Below are 18,697 nucleotides of genomic sequence, written 5' to 3'. Positions count from 1 at the left end.
GCCTGAGAGCTGGACCTGTGAGAGGGAGCGACATGTGGGCTTCTGAGCCCACGCAGACAAAGGCTCCCAGAATACACAGCTGAGAGACTGAGAACCGGAGCGAAGCAACCAATGACTGTAACCATACTGTTGGCTGGTCCCAACTTGTGGTAATAGAGGCTTAACCACGAATACTGTCTCGGTTCTGTGTGTCCATGGAAACAAAAGCTGCTCTACCCCTGCACAGATACAGGGCTTGGTGTCCGAAAGATGGATGGTGGAGGCTTGTCTGTCCTGTGTCTCACGGCAGTGGGGGAGTCAGAGGAGGTCAACTATGCACACAACACTGTTTACTGCAGGAAGCAGTGGACCACATGGACCCTGTCCTCCACGATCCTAACACCAGAACAGGATGCCTGGCCACCACTGCTGCCGCCTCTGAAATGGATCACATAATCAGAGATCCTAAATAGAAACTCCAAATAAAACAAAACTCCAACTCACTGCCATTGAGGCAATTCTGACTCATATAGGGGGGGGGGGGAGAAGTGTGCAACAAACGTATATAATAGATACTTTTCAAGATAATAGAAAAGACCAGGAATAGCAACGCCTGAAGCATACTGTCCTTGGACACGGTTTAGCCTTGGAACGGAACTCATCCTGGTCACTGTGTGACTTTCAGCCAAACCACTGACAGGTAAGTATGAACTCCTTAGTATGATCAATCACATACATCAAAATGGCAGCAGCGGCCCAGAGACAACGCTCAGAAGACAGGAAGTCGAAGGAATGGAGGAATGGGGATGGTAAACACACACAGGAAGTGGGAAGTGTGGTTTGAACATGTGAGAATCGCTATCAAGGACGTGAAACGAAATGTGCTGTTAAATGGAAAACCACTTGATTCTGTACTCATGGAAATCACAAAAGCAAGTTGTTTTCTGAAGACCATTGCATCTACCCACTCAGAAACCTGTATGCATTTTACAAGAAAACCAGAAAGCTGTCCTCACGTAACCATGACACAGTGTGGATGATGTGTGGCTGCATGACACTCAACGGTGCTGGCCCTCTTAGCCATAATGCCTGTGAGACGTATCCTAATTCTGGACTCCACATGCCTGTGCTTACAGTCCCAGTTTGGAGGGTACTCTCTACTGCACTAATGGACAGGATTCGGCTGGAGTAAGCCCTGACCTTTGCGGAGGGTGTGACTTCAGACATTGTCCTTTGTTCTCCTTGGATGAGGTGCAGTTCGATCTAGTACCTATCACATCGCCTGGAAAGCCAGGCTTCCATTTCCTGACTGAGCTCTGGTAGAACCAATAAGACTTACGGTGGTTCTGGGGCATTTTTGGCTCCTGGCCGTGGGTCTTGCATTTGGTTCATCTCTGCCTGACCTTCACATCTGGGACTGAGCAGTCCCCACCCCCAGTGACACACTGCCTACACGTTTCATGAAATTCTGTGAGACATTGCAGTGAACTGAAGAAGCCAGGAAGGTGAGCGAATTTATGGAAGGAAGGAGTCGGGGCGTGGGGATGGAGACTAGCATATCTTGGAAGAGGTGTATTTGGGACCTCTCTACTCTCCAACTCCTTGGGACTAGTTTAGAATTATTTCTTCTATAAGAAATCATTACTACAATTAGATTGAATTTTCTTAAGGCTTTCAGTGTAATTCAAAACGTAGAAATATCTTTCTTCTACATGGACTATGAAACAACTCTATTGTCAATGCTCCAATAAACCAATATGTCAGATAAGTTAAAAGATACTTTTAATATACTAAAACAAATAGGCTTAAACTCAATTACGCTTTGCTACACTTTCACATGGAAAGGAAAGCCTTAAATTAAACCAGTGTTCTGACGTTATTTTACCACAGCATATCTATGGTAGATAATACTAATCAAAGTTTGTCTTTTTCATTTGGTGTGAAAGGAATCAGGTCAATAAAAAGAGGTGTCATTTAACAGGGAAGTTTTCAGAACTTAAGTTCTTAGTGCCGAAGCCCTAGCCTGCACAGCACATGGTCAAAGCGTGTGGCTGCTCAACAAAGTGCCAGGGCCTCAAACACGCTGTTCCACAGGTCAAAGCTGTGGCAGCAGGCTTCTTTTACAAAGATTCACAAGCCTGGAAACCCTGCGGGGCTGCTCCACTTTGTCCTATAGGGTAATATGAGTCAGAATCAAGTTGAAAGCAGTGAATTTGGGCTTTATTTTTTTCCTTTTTATGAATTCCGTGATTTTTCTTCCTATCTCCTAACTTCTGATAGCTGTTTTTTTGTGCAAAAAAAATTATTGCAAATTTTTAGGATAAAAATTCTATAATCTAAACAGATTTTAATGCCTATCAGTGGTTCTTAAAAACAACAACAATCCTATCCAGAAAAGCATGGGGCTGACATGAACACAAATGTGAACCATATGGCATAAATTCTATCCAAAAATTAAGGGAGACGTTGGACAGGGCAAGATATGACAAAATAATAATTTATAAATTATCAAGGGCTCATGAGGGAGTGGGGAGGGAGGGGGAAAAAAGAGGACCTGATGCAAAGGGCTTAAGTGGAGAGCAAATGCTTTGAAAATGATAAGGGTAAAGAATGTACAGATGTGCTTTACATAATTGATGTATATATAGATTGTGATAAGAGCTGTATGAGTCCCTAATAAAATGTTTAAAAAAACAGGCCTTTAGATAAGGGTATGGGCAAAGTTAGAACTAAAATATTGCATTCCTTTAATGCTCAATTTAAAATAAACCATAAAGCAAGATTAAAAAAAATTCTATCCAAAAAGGTCCACAGAGGGAACAGAAAATTCCTGACACACACCTGTAAATGCTGCAGAATCATCACAATGCAAGCAAGGGGCCATCTAATTTTCCACAAGTACTATAAGAGAAAGTAGATTCTCTTTGAACTGGCGAAACTGGTGTCTGATTCAAATGCTTTGTTGATATTTTATTTCTGATTCTTTACAAAGAATCACAAAGCAAAGCCGTAGTTCTTAGCCCAATTGACTTTTCTATGCAGTTGTTAGGTGCTGTCGCGTTAGTTCAGACCCAGTGCAACCGCCTGCGTAACAGAAGGAGACGCTGCCCAGTCCTGAGCAACCCTCACCATTGTTCGTATGTCTGAGTCCCCTCTGCAGCGGTTTCTGCGTATTCTGAGTGGTACCCTTCAGTAAGGGGTGGCCCTGAAGGCTTTCCTCGACCTTCATCATGGTCAACTCTCCCTTTGACATCCATCATCTATTGAATGAATGCCTTCTGACCTGAGGGACTCACCTCCCTGCACTCTCTCTGACAACGGTTCTGCTTCTGTTCAGGAGGTTTTCAGGAACTGACGTTTCCGTGCTATCCCCAAGATTTTCAGTGGCTAATTCCTCTGACGGAGACGACCTAGTCCTTCTTCATAGTCAGTTCCTAGCCGGGAAGCTCTGCTGAAACTTGCCCGTACATGCTAAGAATGTGTAACATTTCACTTGGTTACTTACAAAGAAACGTGTGCTGGCCATACACGGCTACTAAGACTGCAAAAGAAAACCTACCTCTCCTCAAGTGCTTTTCATTCATGGCCATACTTCTTAAGTATTACTGAGATTCCTAGTATTTCCAAATAGTGAGATATATTTGATTTGAATGGGTTAAAGGAGTGTTAAGATGTGAAAAGACTGCACGGAAAATCCCAGGGCAGACATCCAAACCAATGTGTGATGCAACAGTGACCTTGAACTTCTAGATACTTGCAGACAAGCCATCTCTGTGCAGCATTTCGAATGTAACTGGAAGCAGACCTAGCTTAGCACAATTCATATTGTCTTCTCAAGGGGGATTATGTACTGTCCTTCTAAAGAACTAATTCATTTTGAAGCACTACGATATGTGAAAGTTGGTCGAGTAAGAAGAATTTTATGAAAGGTATATTGGTATGTGAAGGGATATTTTTATTAATTAAATAGACTAAATTCACCACACTTACTCATCTTCTCTGAGTTCCTTTAAATCACAGTAACATTCTCATGTAACAGTAGATTAAATAGCAGTGCCCTTTGCATAGATGCATTCTTTGCTGAATAGTTTGTCACGTCTGGGGGGAAATTCTGCAATCAAGTTATTGGACCTCTGCAGTAATGTGCATTGCCAATAAAGTACAAATACTACGAGCAATTATAAACATTTTTAGTAGGTGAAAAAAATTTAAGGTCACTTTGAGAGACAAGAGGATAGAGAAAACTTCTGAGACCAAAGATACACAAGTCTGTCAGAAGCATCCTGCACAATAGGAGGACATGGGTGGAACTGCTGGGGTTTCCTAGTTGGCTCCTTCTGAGCTTCCCATAGGGTCCCCAGTCTAAAAGATCCTAATTGACTTATTTGAAAGGACTTTACATTACGCTGTTCACCTCTCATCTCTCAGTTTCTTGTAGTGGTGGTTCTTGTATTGCTGGAGCCAATGCTCATAGCTGGAAACTTTGCTACCAGTTTTTCAAATACCAATGGGGTTACCCATGGAAAACAGGTTTGGGTGGAGCTTCCAGACTAAGAGAGACTAGAAAGAAGAAATAAGTATTCCAATTCTGAGGTATTATGAATTCTGAAAATCTTATGAATAGTAGAACCTTGTCTGATGTAGTGCCAGAAGAAGAGACCTTTGGGTTGGGAGAAACTCAATCTACAGCAGGGGAAGAGCTGCCTCCACAGTGTAGAGTCAGTCCCTAACGAAACTGATGGAGCAAAGCTTTGGGGGCCTTCTGCTGCTGATGAGGTACTACTCAAAACAGGAAGATATAGCTGCCAACATCCATTAATAATAAAAAATATGGGGCGGGGGAGGGCGGGGACCATAAAAAAATATATATATATATGCAAAGTACAAAGTGATGGATTTAGGAAAATTGAACGTTGTCACAAAGGAAATGAAACATCTAAAGATCAGGATCCTAGTATGAAAAAGACACACGGTACATCGAGCCAGTCAGGTAGTGGTTATGGTTGGGCTGCAAACCACCAGGTCAGAAGGCACCACCAGCTGCACCCTGAGAGACAGATGGGGATTTTTCTACTCCTGAAAACAGTTACAGTCTTGGAAACCCAGGAGCAGTTCTGCCTTGTCCTACACAGGCGCTATGAGTTGGCATCAAATCTATGGCAGTGAGTTTCTTTGGTTTTTGGTAATTGCACTAGGGACAAGGAGAGCCAAACTCCACATCAGTCCAGGGCCCATTCCCATGAGGCAAGGGTCAGACATCCCTCTTGAGAGATAGTTAATTAATATGGACCTTATAGCCAAAATTCCCTGTGTGATGTACAGTGAATCTGGACTCCATGCCCGTGGCTATAATCCCATTTTGAACAAACACATCTATCGAAGAAGTACACCCAGAATGTTCTTTAGAAATGAGAATGCAGAGAATTCATTTCACATACTTTGGAAAGCTATCAGGAGGCTCTAGAACTTAGGGGGGTGGGCGTCGGGAAGGGGAGATCATGCTTAATAAAGTAAAAGATAACATAAAACAGAAACACTCTAAAGGAAATGGATGGACATTGTGGCTGCAACAATGAACTAAAGCATTCAAACAATTGTGAGATGCTGCAGGGCCCTGCGGGGTTTTGCTCAAGACCTGAGGGTGCTTAACAACATCCACAGTCACCCATGGCAATACTTTTCTCTGATCCTCAATCTGGGCCATGAAGTTCTTGCAAGAAAAATAAAAATGAAACAAAAAAAAAAACCCCAGCCAGTCAATCAACAACAATAAACCCAGAACCAAGCATATGGGTCAGGTTGAAATTCTAGCAATACATCTCACTGCCCTTGAGTAAATTCAATTCTGACTCATAGCAACCATGTAAGGCAGGGTGGAACTGGCCCGGTGGGTTCTCAGGACCATAATTCTTTTGGGCGTAGCAAGCCTTACCCTTCTCCCAAGGAGCAGCTGGTGGTTCCGAGTGGCAGGCTTGTGGACCACAGCCAACCAGCCTCCTTCTCTAACAACATATACCAAACCTTAGTCATCTCACTAATTAGTCCAGTCCTCCTAACGATTACTGCTTTCAAGATCAATTCTATTCTGAATAATAATACAGTCTCGGTCCATAGATATACCACATCCTGGGTTAAAAATAAGGAATTATTAAGAAGAGAAGAATGATAAATAATATGTTTAAAGCAGGAATATACTTCTTTGATATAGGAAAAGTGTGAATTTCAATAGTGGTGAACCATCAAAATAGACTTCAATATACCTGTACAGAATAAAGTTAATCTACTTCATCAAGACATTATGTGATTTACTATAATTTAATATGACAAAATAAATGTTGCTACAAAACATTTAAATTTTATGTGGTGACATGCTTAGAGAAAGTTGACTATTTTGATATTGAAAAGAAGCATGCAATGTATGACAACATCTCTAAAGGTCTTATCAAGCCTAGGTTACCTGCGCTACCAGGGAAATCTTTAACCAAAACACTTCCCATACATTTTTCTTTGGCTGAGACAGTTCATCAGGCCTAAATAAAGCAACAGCAATGAACAAAAATGTCTAAAGAAAGAATTCAACTAAAAGCCTTATAAATCATCAATACATCAAATAGAAATGTCTCTTAGATTATTTGCTGTAATTAACACTGACAGTTTCCAATAGTCAAAATATCTAGATTTGACTTTAGTACATATTTTTCTTTCTCCTATTTGCTCTGTTTGTAACTTGAATGCACAAAAAAAAATCAATAGTAAATGAAAAAGTAGAATGAGAACATAGAACTATAAAAAATTAAGGGATTCTTAAAAAAATCTTTTAAAAAGATGTATTTTTTGCCACTTACACACATAGATTATTTTCTTTCACATTTCTTTCCTTTGAGCTGTCTACTATTTAGGGCTCGAAAGAACTTGAAAATCTATGAGAAAATTAACAAGAATGTACAGGAAAAAAAACCACGGAGACAGAATTAACTACTAGAGTTACTGTACAATAAATGTCCCAATCACTTAGGTAGAAGTAGCTGAGTGAGATGGGAAGAACAGGGCCAACAGGTCAAGCTGCAGGGCAGCTGATGAGTGGAATTCCATTCTGTTATCCTGATTGTGGGTACTTCTCACTTTCCCCCTACATTACACTTGCTTTCAGAACCAAATTACATCTTCCTTTCTTGTTTTAGCACCTTTCAAAGTACAACTCTGGGCCTGCTTTGATACCTGCCTCCATGATTATCACACACAGCACATTTGTCTAGCAATTTCTCTTAAATTCTTTAGTACTGGTAACGAATGAGTACATCTTTTACATACTAGAGTCCTGGAGCTCCAGGAATTTCAAAACTGCACTTGATTTTTTTATGTCTATATACCACCCCCCTCCCCACCAGCCCTCTGCTTTATGAAATAAATGCTATTCTTTATTTCTCTAACAAAACTTACAGACCTCGTTAGTACTCAGAGCGGGATGGTGATGCTCACCACACCGAATACAGAAATTCCCATTTGTAGTTTTAACAGGACTCCTGGCAGAAAGAGTCCGGGAAGTAGAGTCGTCAAAGGCCTTCTTCGCACGCGTTGTGATTACCAAACAGTAATCGGGGCGCATTTTATTTCAGTCACTGTCCGTTTCTTCCGCACCTTTAAAGAGTGATTTCATAAGCCCTTTAATAAAATCCATGATTATGGAAATGGAAGAACATTTGATGGGAAACTGCAGCTCCAGCCAGACTATTATAAAACTAGGACAAGAGCAAAGCCTCTCCAATTACTCATGAGATGAGAATTCTGACAATTCCAGAAATAATCAAAGTCAATTTTACAACACGCCTAACAAGACTTTTACTCAATGAATTGTTATACCTGAACAAGGTAGACACAGGATTATAACAGGGTGATGGGAAGGACTTTTAGAATGTCAATGTTTGCCTATCATTGCATAAAAATCGATGAGGGACAAACCTTTGATTTAGTACCACAGAAAGTGTAATACTCTAAGAGGATTTCCTTGCTGAAAACTGTTCTGCTTCTTCATTTGTTCATACTAATTTGCAGAGATAACTAAATCCAAAATATTTAATGTAATAACCTATATAGTATACATTCTAGAAGGTAAAACTCAAAACTCACATATGTAGTTCACAGTATAAGTGTAATTGTTATGGGACCTATTTTGAAGGATCAGCATTACTGTACCCTTCTAGATAATAACCTAAAAGCTTTCTGAGGAATGTTGTGTACAGCAATACAATACAATCATTACGTGCTCATCCACGGTCACATTTTCAGAAGCTTTACTTAGTAAACACAGAGAGAGAGCACCTAGGAAACATACAACACTCCTGTAGTGCAGCTGTTCTCAACCTGTGGGTCGCAACCCCTTTGGGGGTCAAACAACCCTTTCCAGGGGTCGTCTGATTCACAACAGTAAGCAAAATTACAGTTATGAAGTAGCACCAAGAAATAATTTTATGGTTGGGGCGTCACCACAACATGGGGAACTGTATTAAAGGGTCATGGCAGTAGGATGGTTGGGAACCACTGCTCTAGTTCTTTAATGCTTCCCCTCCCCAACCACCATCATGACCTCAATTCTACCTTACAAATCTGGCTAGACCAGTGCAGGTACCCTGGTACAGAGAAGAGTTCACAGCACAGGGAATCCAGGACAGATAGACCCCTCGGGACCAATAATGGGAGTAGCGATACCAGTAGGGGACAAGGGGTACTGATCACCATGACCAACAAAAACCCCTCCAAGGGTTTATCAGAGAGGGAGGGAGGGGAAATGAGCTGATACCAAAGGCTCAAGTAGAAAATGTTTTGAGAATGATGATGGCAAAAAATGTACAAAGGTGCTTCACACAATGGATGGATGGATGGATGAATGGATGGATAGATGGATGGGTAGATGTGATACGAGCTGTAAGAGGCCCCAATTAAATGATTTAAAAAATAAAAATTTAGGGAGAAACCAGAACCAAAATGAAAAATCCTCTCATAGAGAGGGGAAAAAATTCTGTGTCCCTTAACCCTTAGGAAGAAAATCTAGGCACCTACATTGAACTAAAGCAGTTCACTCTGGCACAACCCCCTGTGAGAATCTGGCTTTCAACCCTAACACACAAAACCAGTATCTACATTTTAACAAGATGCCCAGGTGATAGGAGGTATCCTGGGGTCTTGTTGGCTGTTCAAAACCACCACTACACCACAGGAGAGAGAAGAGATTTCTATTCTCCCAAAGAATTACACTCAGAAAGCAAAAGAGGCAGTTCTACCTAGTCCCTAAGGTCCTTATGCATCAGAAGGGAGTCCATGGCAGTGAGTCTGGAGTTTCTGAGTTTTGTTAAAGGTTCCCTCTATTAAAAGAGGTATAAAGGCAAAGTCTCTGCAGGGCTCAAACAGGAATGATCTGGTTCCTAGTCCTGCTTCTTACACCCTTTGGTTCACCCAGCTGTATAGCCAATTTTGAGAAAGCAGGGAAGATTTGACATATAATTCTGAAATATTACCATAATGATGGATCAGTCACAAGAACAGTCTAGGAATTAAAGGAATAAACTTCACTCACTGAAAAATGCCCTCATGTGAAACTCATTATTACTCTCAAGACACTAGGTAAAGCTGTTTGAGCAACAAGCAATTATGATTTGCTATTGTAGTTCTTCACCTGACCTTAGAGAATATTTAATCATTCAGTTTGGACACTGTAAGCTTATGTAAAGTATTTAGTCCTTAAAATTGTACTCTAGTGCTGGCAAATTGGCATCTTGGAATTTTCCCTGAATTGAAATATGCGTTAATAGCACATGATGTTAATACAGTCATGTACTCAATATTTTAAGGAAACAGAATGAAATACTTGCCAATTCAATGTAGTTTTAATTTCTAATCCTTCCTATAAGAAAGATAAGTCATAATTTCTGTAAAAAAAACTTTAAAAGATATCGTTAAATTATTGTTTCATTCTCAAAAGTAGAGCAAGATTTCAGAAACTTTAAACACTATTTAAACACATATCATTAATAACAACTAATACCTACCACCACTCATTAATTTTTTTAATAGAGTTGTGCCTTGTGTGTTTCTCTGATGTTGGAAGCTATATCACTGGTATACCAGGAGGGTCACCCACAGTGAACAGGTTTCAGTGGAGCTTCCAGACTACGAAGAAGGAATAGGTTGTCCCTTTCTGAGGACTTTTCCACTGGAAAACCAATGTTGTTCCTCAGGGCAATCACGTTGGCTCCAACCTATAGTGCCCATATGGACAAAAGAACGAACCCACTAGCCAGTCCTGTTCCATCTCATCCTCACACTTGTCCCTGTGCCTCAGCTCACTGGCGCAGCTAATGCACCAATTCATCTCGTCGAGAGCTTGCCTCTTTTTTGCTCCCCCTCCACCCTACCAAAATATGATGTCCTTCTCCTGGGACTGGTCTCTTCTGACAAGATGTCAAAAGTATGTAAGATGCAGTCTTTCCATCTTTGCTTCCAAGGAGCACTTTGGCTTTACCTCTTCCAATGCAGATGGACTTGTCCTTTAGGCAGACCACGGCACTCTCAATATTCTCCAGCATCGCATTTCAAATGCATCAATCCTTCGATGGTCCTCCTTCCTCAATGTCCAACTTTCACAGGCATATAATGCAATCGAGAATAAATACCATAGCTTGGGCCAGGTGCATTTTAGTCCTCTAAGTAATGTCTTTGCTCTTTAATATGCTACAGATGACTGGGCAGCAGATTTACCCAATGCAGTATGTCTTTTGCTCTCGACTGCTGCTTCCATGAGCATTGATTGTACATCTGAGTATGATTATATCCTTGACAACCTAAACCTTTTCTCCATCATCTATCGTTCTAATTGTGAAGATTTTGGTCTTCCTTACATTGAGCTGTAATCCTGACTGAAGGCTACAATCCTTGGTCTTTGTCACCAATTGCTGCAGGTCCTCCTCATTTTCACTGAGCAAATGTTGTGCCATCCGCATACCACAGGCTGTTATTAAGCCTTCCTCTAGTCCTGATACCACACTGAACTGCATGTAATCCAGCTTCTTTGATATTGTGCTCACCCTAAGGATTGAGCAAGTATGGTGAGGGGATGCAACACTGAAGCACACCTTTCCGGGTTGGAAGCCATGCGGCATTCCCTTATCCTGTTCGCACAACTGCTTCTTGATCCACATGCACTTTCCCCGTGAGCACAATGAAATGTTCTGGAATTCCCATTCTTCTCAAGGTCCTCCACAGCTAGCACAGCATGTGCACACAGTCGAGTGCCTTTGCATCGTCAATGGAGCACAAGTAAACACCTTTCTGGTCCTCTCTTCTCTGATCAAAGATCCATCTGACTTCAGCAAAGACAGCCCTTCTTCCACGTTCTCTTCTGAATTCGGTCTGAACTTCTGGCAACTCCAGGTCGATGTGCTTCCAGCCTATGTGTAGCATCAAAGCTCTGTCAGAGACAGTGCCAGAAGATGAGCTCCTCGGACAGAAGGCACTTGAAATGTGATGGAGGAAGCCTGCTAACCATCATGTGTTAAATGGAATAAAGCATGTGGAAGCAAAGTCTTTTGGACCTTAATTTGTTGATGGGGTAAAACTCAAACTGAGAAGAAACAGTTTGCTGTCAGGAAAGGTGTGTGTCAGGGTTGTATACCTGAGGTAGTTGCATAATCTGGTGTCAACTTGTAGAGAGGTGGAGTCTAGTCTGTCAATCAGGTAGCAGCTTGATGACCTCATTTGGTAAATGACCTATTTGCTAAATAGCTCACTGGTGGCCTGATGCACATAGACACTCTCACCCTGAGAGGCATTCTGTTGACAAGCCACATGAAGCTACACCGAGAGAGCCAGAGCCCTGTAGTTGGAGAAGGCACGTGGAGACCCACACCAGGGCTGAAATGCTTCTACCACCACTGGATCCACAAGACTTTCCACCCACTGGCCTCTGGTCCTCCTGCATTCAGCGTCACTGCATGTGCTGCGTGAGACTGAAGAAGAATTTAGAGTCTGCTAATGGACATATGGGCTAATAGCAGATTTATAGACTTAACGCGGACTGGGCTGGGAGGTTTTCTTAATTGTTCTTTTATATAAAGTTCTCCCTCATACACATAGGAGTTTTCCTGGATTTGTTTCTCTTGCCTACCCAGACTAACACAACCCTCGCACGACACATATTTAATCTTTATGTTGACCAAATAATCAGAGTTGCTGGGTTTTTGAAGCAGAATGTGGTACCAGGCTGTGATATCTAGATACCACAACCTTGCTTGGTGAAGGTAAGGAAGACCTGTAGCCCTTGCTGATGAAGAGCAAGGCTAACAGCCTTCAGGGTGGATTACAAAGGAAAGTAGAGAAAACCAAAATGCTCACCTCTGGACCAGTCGGTAACATCATGATAAACAGAGAAAAGACTGAAGTTGTTCGGGAGCCCATCTTGCTTGGACCCACAATCAGTGCTCATGGAAGCAACCGTCAAGAGACTAAACAATGCGTGGTATTGGGTAAATCTGTTGCAAAATATCTTTTTAAAGTGTTGAAAAGCTAGTAGGTCATTTTGTGGACTAAGGTGTAAAAGACCCATGCAGTGGTATTTTTAATGGCCTCACAGGCATGTAAAAGTTGGACAATGAATAAGGAAAACTGAAGGAGAACTGATGCATTTGAATTGATACTGACAAAGAATATTGATGATAAGTTTAAATTTCTCAAATATCAATATGCTATAGGAAAATGTATAAAAACCACCAGATGCAGCCAAAGATTTATGAACTGATTTTTTTCTGATGGCTAAATAAGCCACTACCGTGTGACGTCTAGGACACAACCACCTGAGAGCATCTTTAGTGTCCCTCTGTGGTAGTTACACAATTTCATGCCAACTTGATCAAAGAATGAAGAAGGGGTGGGGTCCAGCCTGTAAATAAGGTCACAGCCTGAGAGATCCTTCCGGATGGCATGACCTTCTCATGAAGATTCTGGGAACTTCTCTTGATTCTGCCATTATTAGAGGCAGGTCACTCTCTCTCTCTCTCTCTCTCTCTCTCTCTCTCTCTCTCTCTCTCTCTCTCTCTCTCTCTCTTTCTCTCCCTCCCTCCCTCTCTTTGCTACACATTCCTATTGACAAGCCACATGGAGCCATGCTAATGGCAGCCAGAGCCTTGCAGATGCGTCCACTGCCATTGGACCCACAGGACTAGCCACCCAACAGCCTGTGGTCTTCCTGCATTTGGCATTATTGCATGTGCCGCATGAATATGAAGAGGAAATCATGGAGTAATATTGGACTTATGGGCTAATATCAAACTTATGGACCAGACTGGGATGCTTTATGGACACTTAATTACTTCTTGATATAAAGTTCTCTCTCTCTCTCTCTCACACACACACACACACACACACACGAGTGTGTCTGGATTTGTTTCTCTAGTCAAGCTGGACTAACACACTCTCTGGTAAATGCAAGATGATCATTGTAAAATCTATCAGCAACTCTGACAGGTCACTCACCAGTGTGCCCTGAGAGCAAAGTATGGCTGACTTTGTGTGGGGTTGAAAAGATCAGGGTCAGCCACTAATGTAACTTTACAAATTCTACTTCTTCACTTCACTTATGTCACTAATGATTCCCTTGCAATTACCAGTGTCACCACTGCAAACAAACCAAAAGGCTCAAGCTTCCAGGTCCTTAATGGAAACCAGAAGTAGACTGCAATTTTTGGCAGCCTCAGATAGAACAATTGTTTTTTATCCTCAAACAGAAAAGTGCAAAACAAACAAATCATTTTAGTCCTAAAGGAAGGGCGAGTGTTAGTCTTTTTTTCCTCCTTCCCATACTTCATAACTAAAACCTAAAGGTAGCAGAATGGATTTAAAAGGTAGACTCAAGTATAATTTCTCTGAGACTTAAATGATGAAATTATGAAATTTACCAATGAGGCAAAGAACAAAAACCTTCCAAGATCAAAGTTCAAAAGTCACCACATTCAGACAAACGTGCACTTAGCACAGCAATGCCCTACTTACCTTACAAAGATATAGCTCATTCCCACAGACGTGTGATTGACATTGCCGGAGAATATTAAATTTTTCCTGACAACCAACTCTCAGTGTCTGTCTAAAATGCATCCACCCACGTAAGGATTTACTCTGTACAGGAATAATTTGGGTATTGTGATATGTAGTTAGCCTACACTCGTCCAATATCCCTCTCTCAACAATATCTTAAAAATTAGTACCAGGGGCTTATCAATGACAGTATTGAATGGAAGCTCCTTGTGCTTTAGGGTGACCACTGATAAGATTCCCTACCATAAATTAACAAGAGTGTCTCTAAGGGGAGCCTAGATTTAGGAGTGAGTCTGGGGTTTGCACTAAATCCTAGCTCCAATTTAGGAACAAGCAGTTCTTACAATGTGACCCTGCTGAGTATGTGCCCCCATAAAGGGAATATAGAAGAGATGGGTGCGATAGCAACGTGTGGCAAATAAATTAGATGGTGCCTGGCTATCATACAGAATAAGGCCTGGGGTCTTAAAGGCTTATTTTCAAACAAGCACCCATCTAACTGAGATGTCAACTAAGGCCACATGAAAGAAGCCCGCCAACAGCAGTGACTGAGGACTATAAAGCACATAATCTGAAGCCAAAGGCAGGAATCCGAGCCTAAGCTGTGAGATCCTGGTTCGCAGAAGGCTGTGGATGACAGCGGAACCCCGACATGCATCTAAGTGATCGACGCAGGAAACAAGTCTGGTGGTTTCTCTCTATCCTTAATTGAGGAATGGGAAAAACGTGATTACCAAACAGAGACTATTGGAGAGATGACTATAGGAGATCAAAATTACAAACCTGACTGAACGGTTAAAACCTTGTTACTCGTTCCCTTCCCAGATACCCTTTAGGTCTGATCTGGTTTTCAATACTTTGTGGTTTTTGTTTGTGTTTTTCACAGTAGGATTTATCTCTGGGGTATTTTGTTATTGTGGGTAGTGCTTGTTCCTCTGTGTTTTTCTGTGTTTTGTTATATGAGACCCAGGACACATGGACCTCAATAGACAGCATATAAAATGAGGGTACCTGTGGGGTAAGACAAGGGAGGGGAGATAAAGGGAGCTAATGTCAAGGAGTTCCAAGTGGAAGAAAAGGTTTTGAAACTGGTTGTGGTAGCAATCGAACAATACTGTTTGATGTGATTGAACTGTGGAATGGTATGATATCTGTAAAAGTTCCCATAAAATGTTTTTTTTTTGGGGGGGGAAAGGTAGCCATATTGAATATACTAATATGTATCCATATCCAAAACGTTTTAAGGGAAAAGAATGTCTAAACACAGCACACATAGGAGGCCAAATCTTAAATCTGCCACACCTTCAAAAAAAAAAATCAAAGCAAGCCAAAGAAAATCCTCCTCCTCCTTTCTCTGCAGTCAGTCTTTCACTTCTATTTAGATACAGAGGCCAAATAACATCTCAGGCCATGAGAAATGATCATCAGTCAACCTAAATGGCAAATAGATCTCTGCTTGCTGCCAAGTCCTAATGAATTGGAGTGTAGGGTCTGTAGAGCTGTGTTGAAAGGATTTGTAGGCCAAGTCTGAACTCAGCAGGCATGAGTGACATGATTGATTTGCCATGTCTACCAAGAGTCAGTTGGAGGGGGCACCTGGACAAAACAGGGTAAACCTATTCATGCCACTCCCATTGCTTTGCTTTTGCCAGTACAGAATTGCTCATTGTAATCTGAATTCTATGGACCATTCTATTTGAAGAGAATAGTCCAGTTGCCAGGAGTCCCCTTCTCTTGTCTACTATATTTCCTGAATCAGTTGGCATGCTTATGATTTTCATTCATTGACTAGTATCCTGTAAGTGTGGTTAAATAAACTTCAACTGAGCATAACCATTCTCACTGAATGAGTCATCGATTTGATAGACTTACAATATTAATGAAGAAACCCTAGATTATGGAAAATTCACCATAAAGGTCAAGCTGTGTGACCTCTTATAGTCAAAAAGCAAGCTGGTTTTCGAGTAAGAAAATCATTCCACCAGAGATATCTTTTGAACCTAAGTTCAACTGCATCATTTCCAAATTCTAATAATTACATTTTTCTTCAAAGAACTGTTAATACCAATCTTAGAGAATAGTTAATGTCATACAACAGATCTTAGCATCTTCCGTTATGAAGTTTAAAACCAAGAGCGGGTACTTTGAATACAGTCTTTTCTTAAAACTGTATTTGCATCAGCCTGTCAACATTTACATTTTACTTTTCTTTGAATTCTTGAATCCTTCTTTCCCAAACCCAGGAACAGTTCTTCAAGCCAGCACACAACGCCAACTGCAACGATGGTTTCTAGCTTTACCTTTCGGACGTTGGCCAATCGATTCATCATCAGGGACTCCTCTCGGTCGTCATCCTCATCCAAGTCCAGCATCGGCATGCCGAAGGGGTCGATGATACTGCAGCACCGGGAGCCGTCATCTCTTGGGTCAAAGGGATCAACGATTATGGGCTCAGTTCCCTTTATTTCACAGCGGCAGAAGGGACAGCCCTGGCCATCTGATTCCTGGATAAACACAGAAAATCCTATGAAGGGCAAGAGCCTCTTGTAGAACAAGGTGCCAACAAAATGTATGAAAAACTGCATTTCCTACGTCCCAAGGAAGAGATCATTTTCTAAAATAAAGATTGATTTGCCACAGCCTGTCTTTGCCCTTGTGAACGTTCACCTACAAACAGGGTTTCATGAATTACAGTGCCAGAGCTCTTCATAAAACCGGAAATAAAATTATTAATCAAAAAGGGCTAACTAATCGGTCTATAAAAAGCACACATTAATACATTAATACATTAATACATAAAGTAATGACATCAATGAGAATGCTGTTTCAAAACCCATTTGCGGAAACTTCCTGGACATAGAACTATAGCAAAAGAATTGTTTGCATTGTCTAGGGATATTGAAATACAGATTTATAAATAGTAAGAAGATTGGGAAAGTTTAACTTTGCATTGAGTCATTGTATGTCTGTTGGACTGCCAACCAGCCAGCTCATTTGTAGCATTGTGCTACATGAGATAGTAAGTTTGTCCCACATGTAAAAATACTTTGGGCCCAGAAATTCACTTACTATAATTACATAAGCTTTTGATCAGGCTCCCAAATTCATTTTCAAAACATACAACATTAAGAATTCAAAATCGGCAGGGAAAAGAGGACAAGACTGTTTTTATTACCCTGTAGATCCATGCTTTCTAAAGATAAAATACGATATTCACCACCAGAATTCTGTGTTTGTGTTATGTTTTAACCTTGTTATTGTTAGGTGCCATCAAGTCGGTTCTGACTCAGAGTGACCCTGTGCCCAACAGAATGAAACACTGCCTGGTCCTGCACCATCCTCACAATCCTGGTCTTGAAAAGCCTCACAATCCCTGGTCCTGCACCATCCTCACAATCCCTGGTCCTGCACCATCCTCACAATCCTGGTCCTGCACCATCCTCACAATCCTGGTCCTGTACCATCCTCACAATCCTGGTCCTGAACATCCTCACAATCCTGGTCCTGTACCATCCTCACAAGCCTGGTCCTGAGCAGCCTCACAAGCCTGGTCCTGCACCAGCCTCACAATCCCTGGTCCTGCACCACCCTCATAATCTCTGGTCCTTCACCATCCTCACAATCCCTGGTCCTGCGCAGCCTCACAATTCTTCCTGTGCTTAAGCCTAGTACTGCAGCCAATGTGTTAATCCAGCTCATGGAGGGCTTGCCTCTGTTTTGCTGCCCCTCCACTTTACCAAGTCGTGATGCCCTTCTCTAGGGACTGGTTTCTCCTGACAGCATGTCCCAAGTATATAAGTGAAGACTCACCATTTCTTCCTCTCAGATACCTTGATCTTAGTAGAGCATTATTAAACATAGTAAAAAAAAATCACAAAATCGTCTTAGGGCAGAAAATGGATACATTATAACTACTTTAAAAGTGAGACAAGAGTGCCCAGAGAGCAGAGAATCTTTCAGGAAATAATGTCTTATTATTCATTTGGTAGGATGAAAAATTGATCACCTTCCTGTCCTGCGAGCAAGGCTATGAGGAGCATCGGGATTAAGCCTGGTGCCCCTGCCACTGGACAATAACTGAGCATGCACTTGTGGTAGATCCCACAGTTGATGGCTTCTCTTTTCTTCAGCAGTGCTCAGATTCACAAATACAGTGTTTTCTTCACCACGCAAATTGTTAAACAAGCCAACAAATAAATAAAGATTGCACATTTGCTGTTCATTTGCTATAGGAATTTAGGGAAGAGACCTACCATGGAAAAGTGGCTGAACTAAATTAGAAAAATATAAATGTGCGAATACAGGAGGCTTGATAGGTACAACCAAATATACTTAGATATGATGGGTCTCAAGGAACCTCCCGAGACTGGATTTTTTGTGGCATTTTTCTGGTATTTTGGGGTATTTTCCTTTTTTAAAAAACGGTGTGTCTTCAGCAATTCAAGGCATTCTGAATAAATGGAATAACATTTTTTACAAGTTAGCGGAACACAAATGGCTGGGGTCTCTGGTGGCAGTGTTTAGTCAGATTCGTGCAGTTATATAAACTACCACCAGGTGGAAGCATGTGTTAAACATGGGCAAGCAGCTTCCCAGGAGGCCCTGAGCTGGGATCTGCAAGGCTGGCACTTGGAAAAGA

General features: G+C 41.5%; 1 protein-coding gene across 4 annotated transcripts in view; it reads right to left on the bottom strand.

Moving 5' to 3' along the window:
* The window catches only part of CBLB (Cbl proto-oncogene B), a 238,033-nt gene that overhangs the window by 65,680 nt on the left and 153,656 nt on the right, over positions 1-18,697 (bottom strand). For all 4 annotated transcript variants that reach the window (XM_075542586.1, XM_075542584.1, XM_075542585.1 and 1 more), the window contains exon 10: positions 16,359-16,562. In XM_075542586.1, coding sequence (XP_075398701.1) covers positions 16,359-16,562 — 204 coding nt within the window. The remainder of the gene's footprint in view (positions 1-16,358; positions 16,563-18,697) is intronic.

Source organism: Tenrec ecaudatus, chromosome 2 (assembly GCF_050624435.1).
Source record: "Tenrec ecaudatus isolate mTenEca1 chromosome 2, mTenEca1.hap1, whole genome shotgun sequence".
NCBI lineage: Eukaryota > Metazoa > Chordata > Mammalia > Afrosoricida > Tenrecidae > Tenrec > Tenrec ecaudatus.
This window is presented reverse-complemented; position numbering and strand designations above follow the sequence as displayed.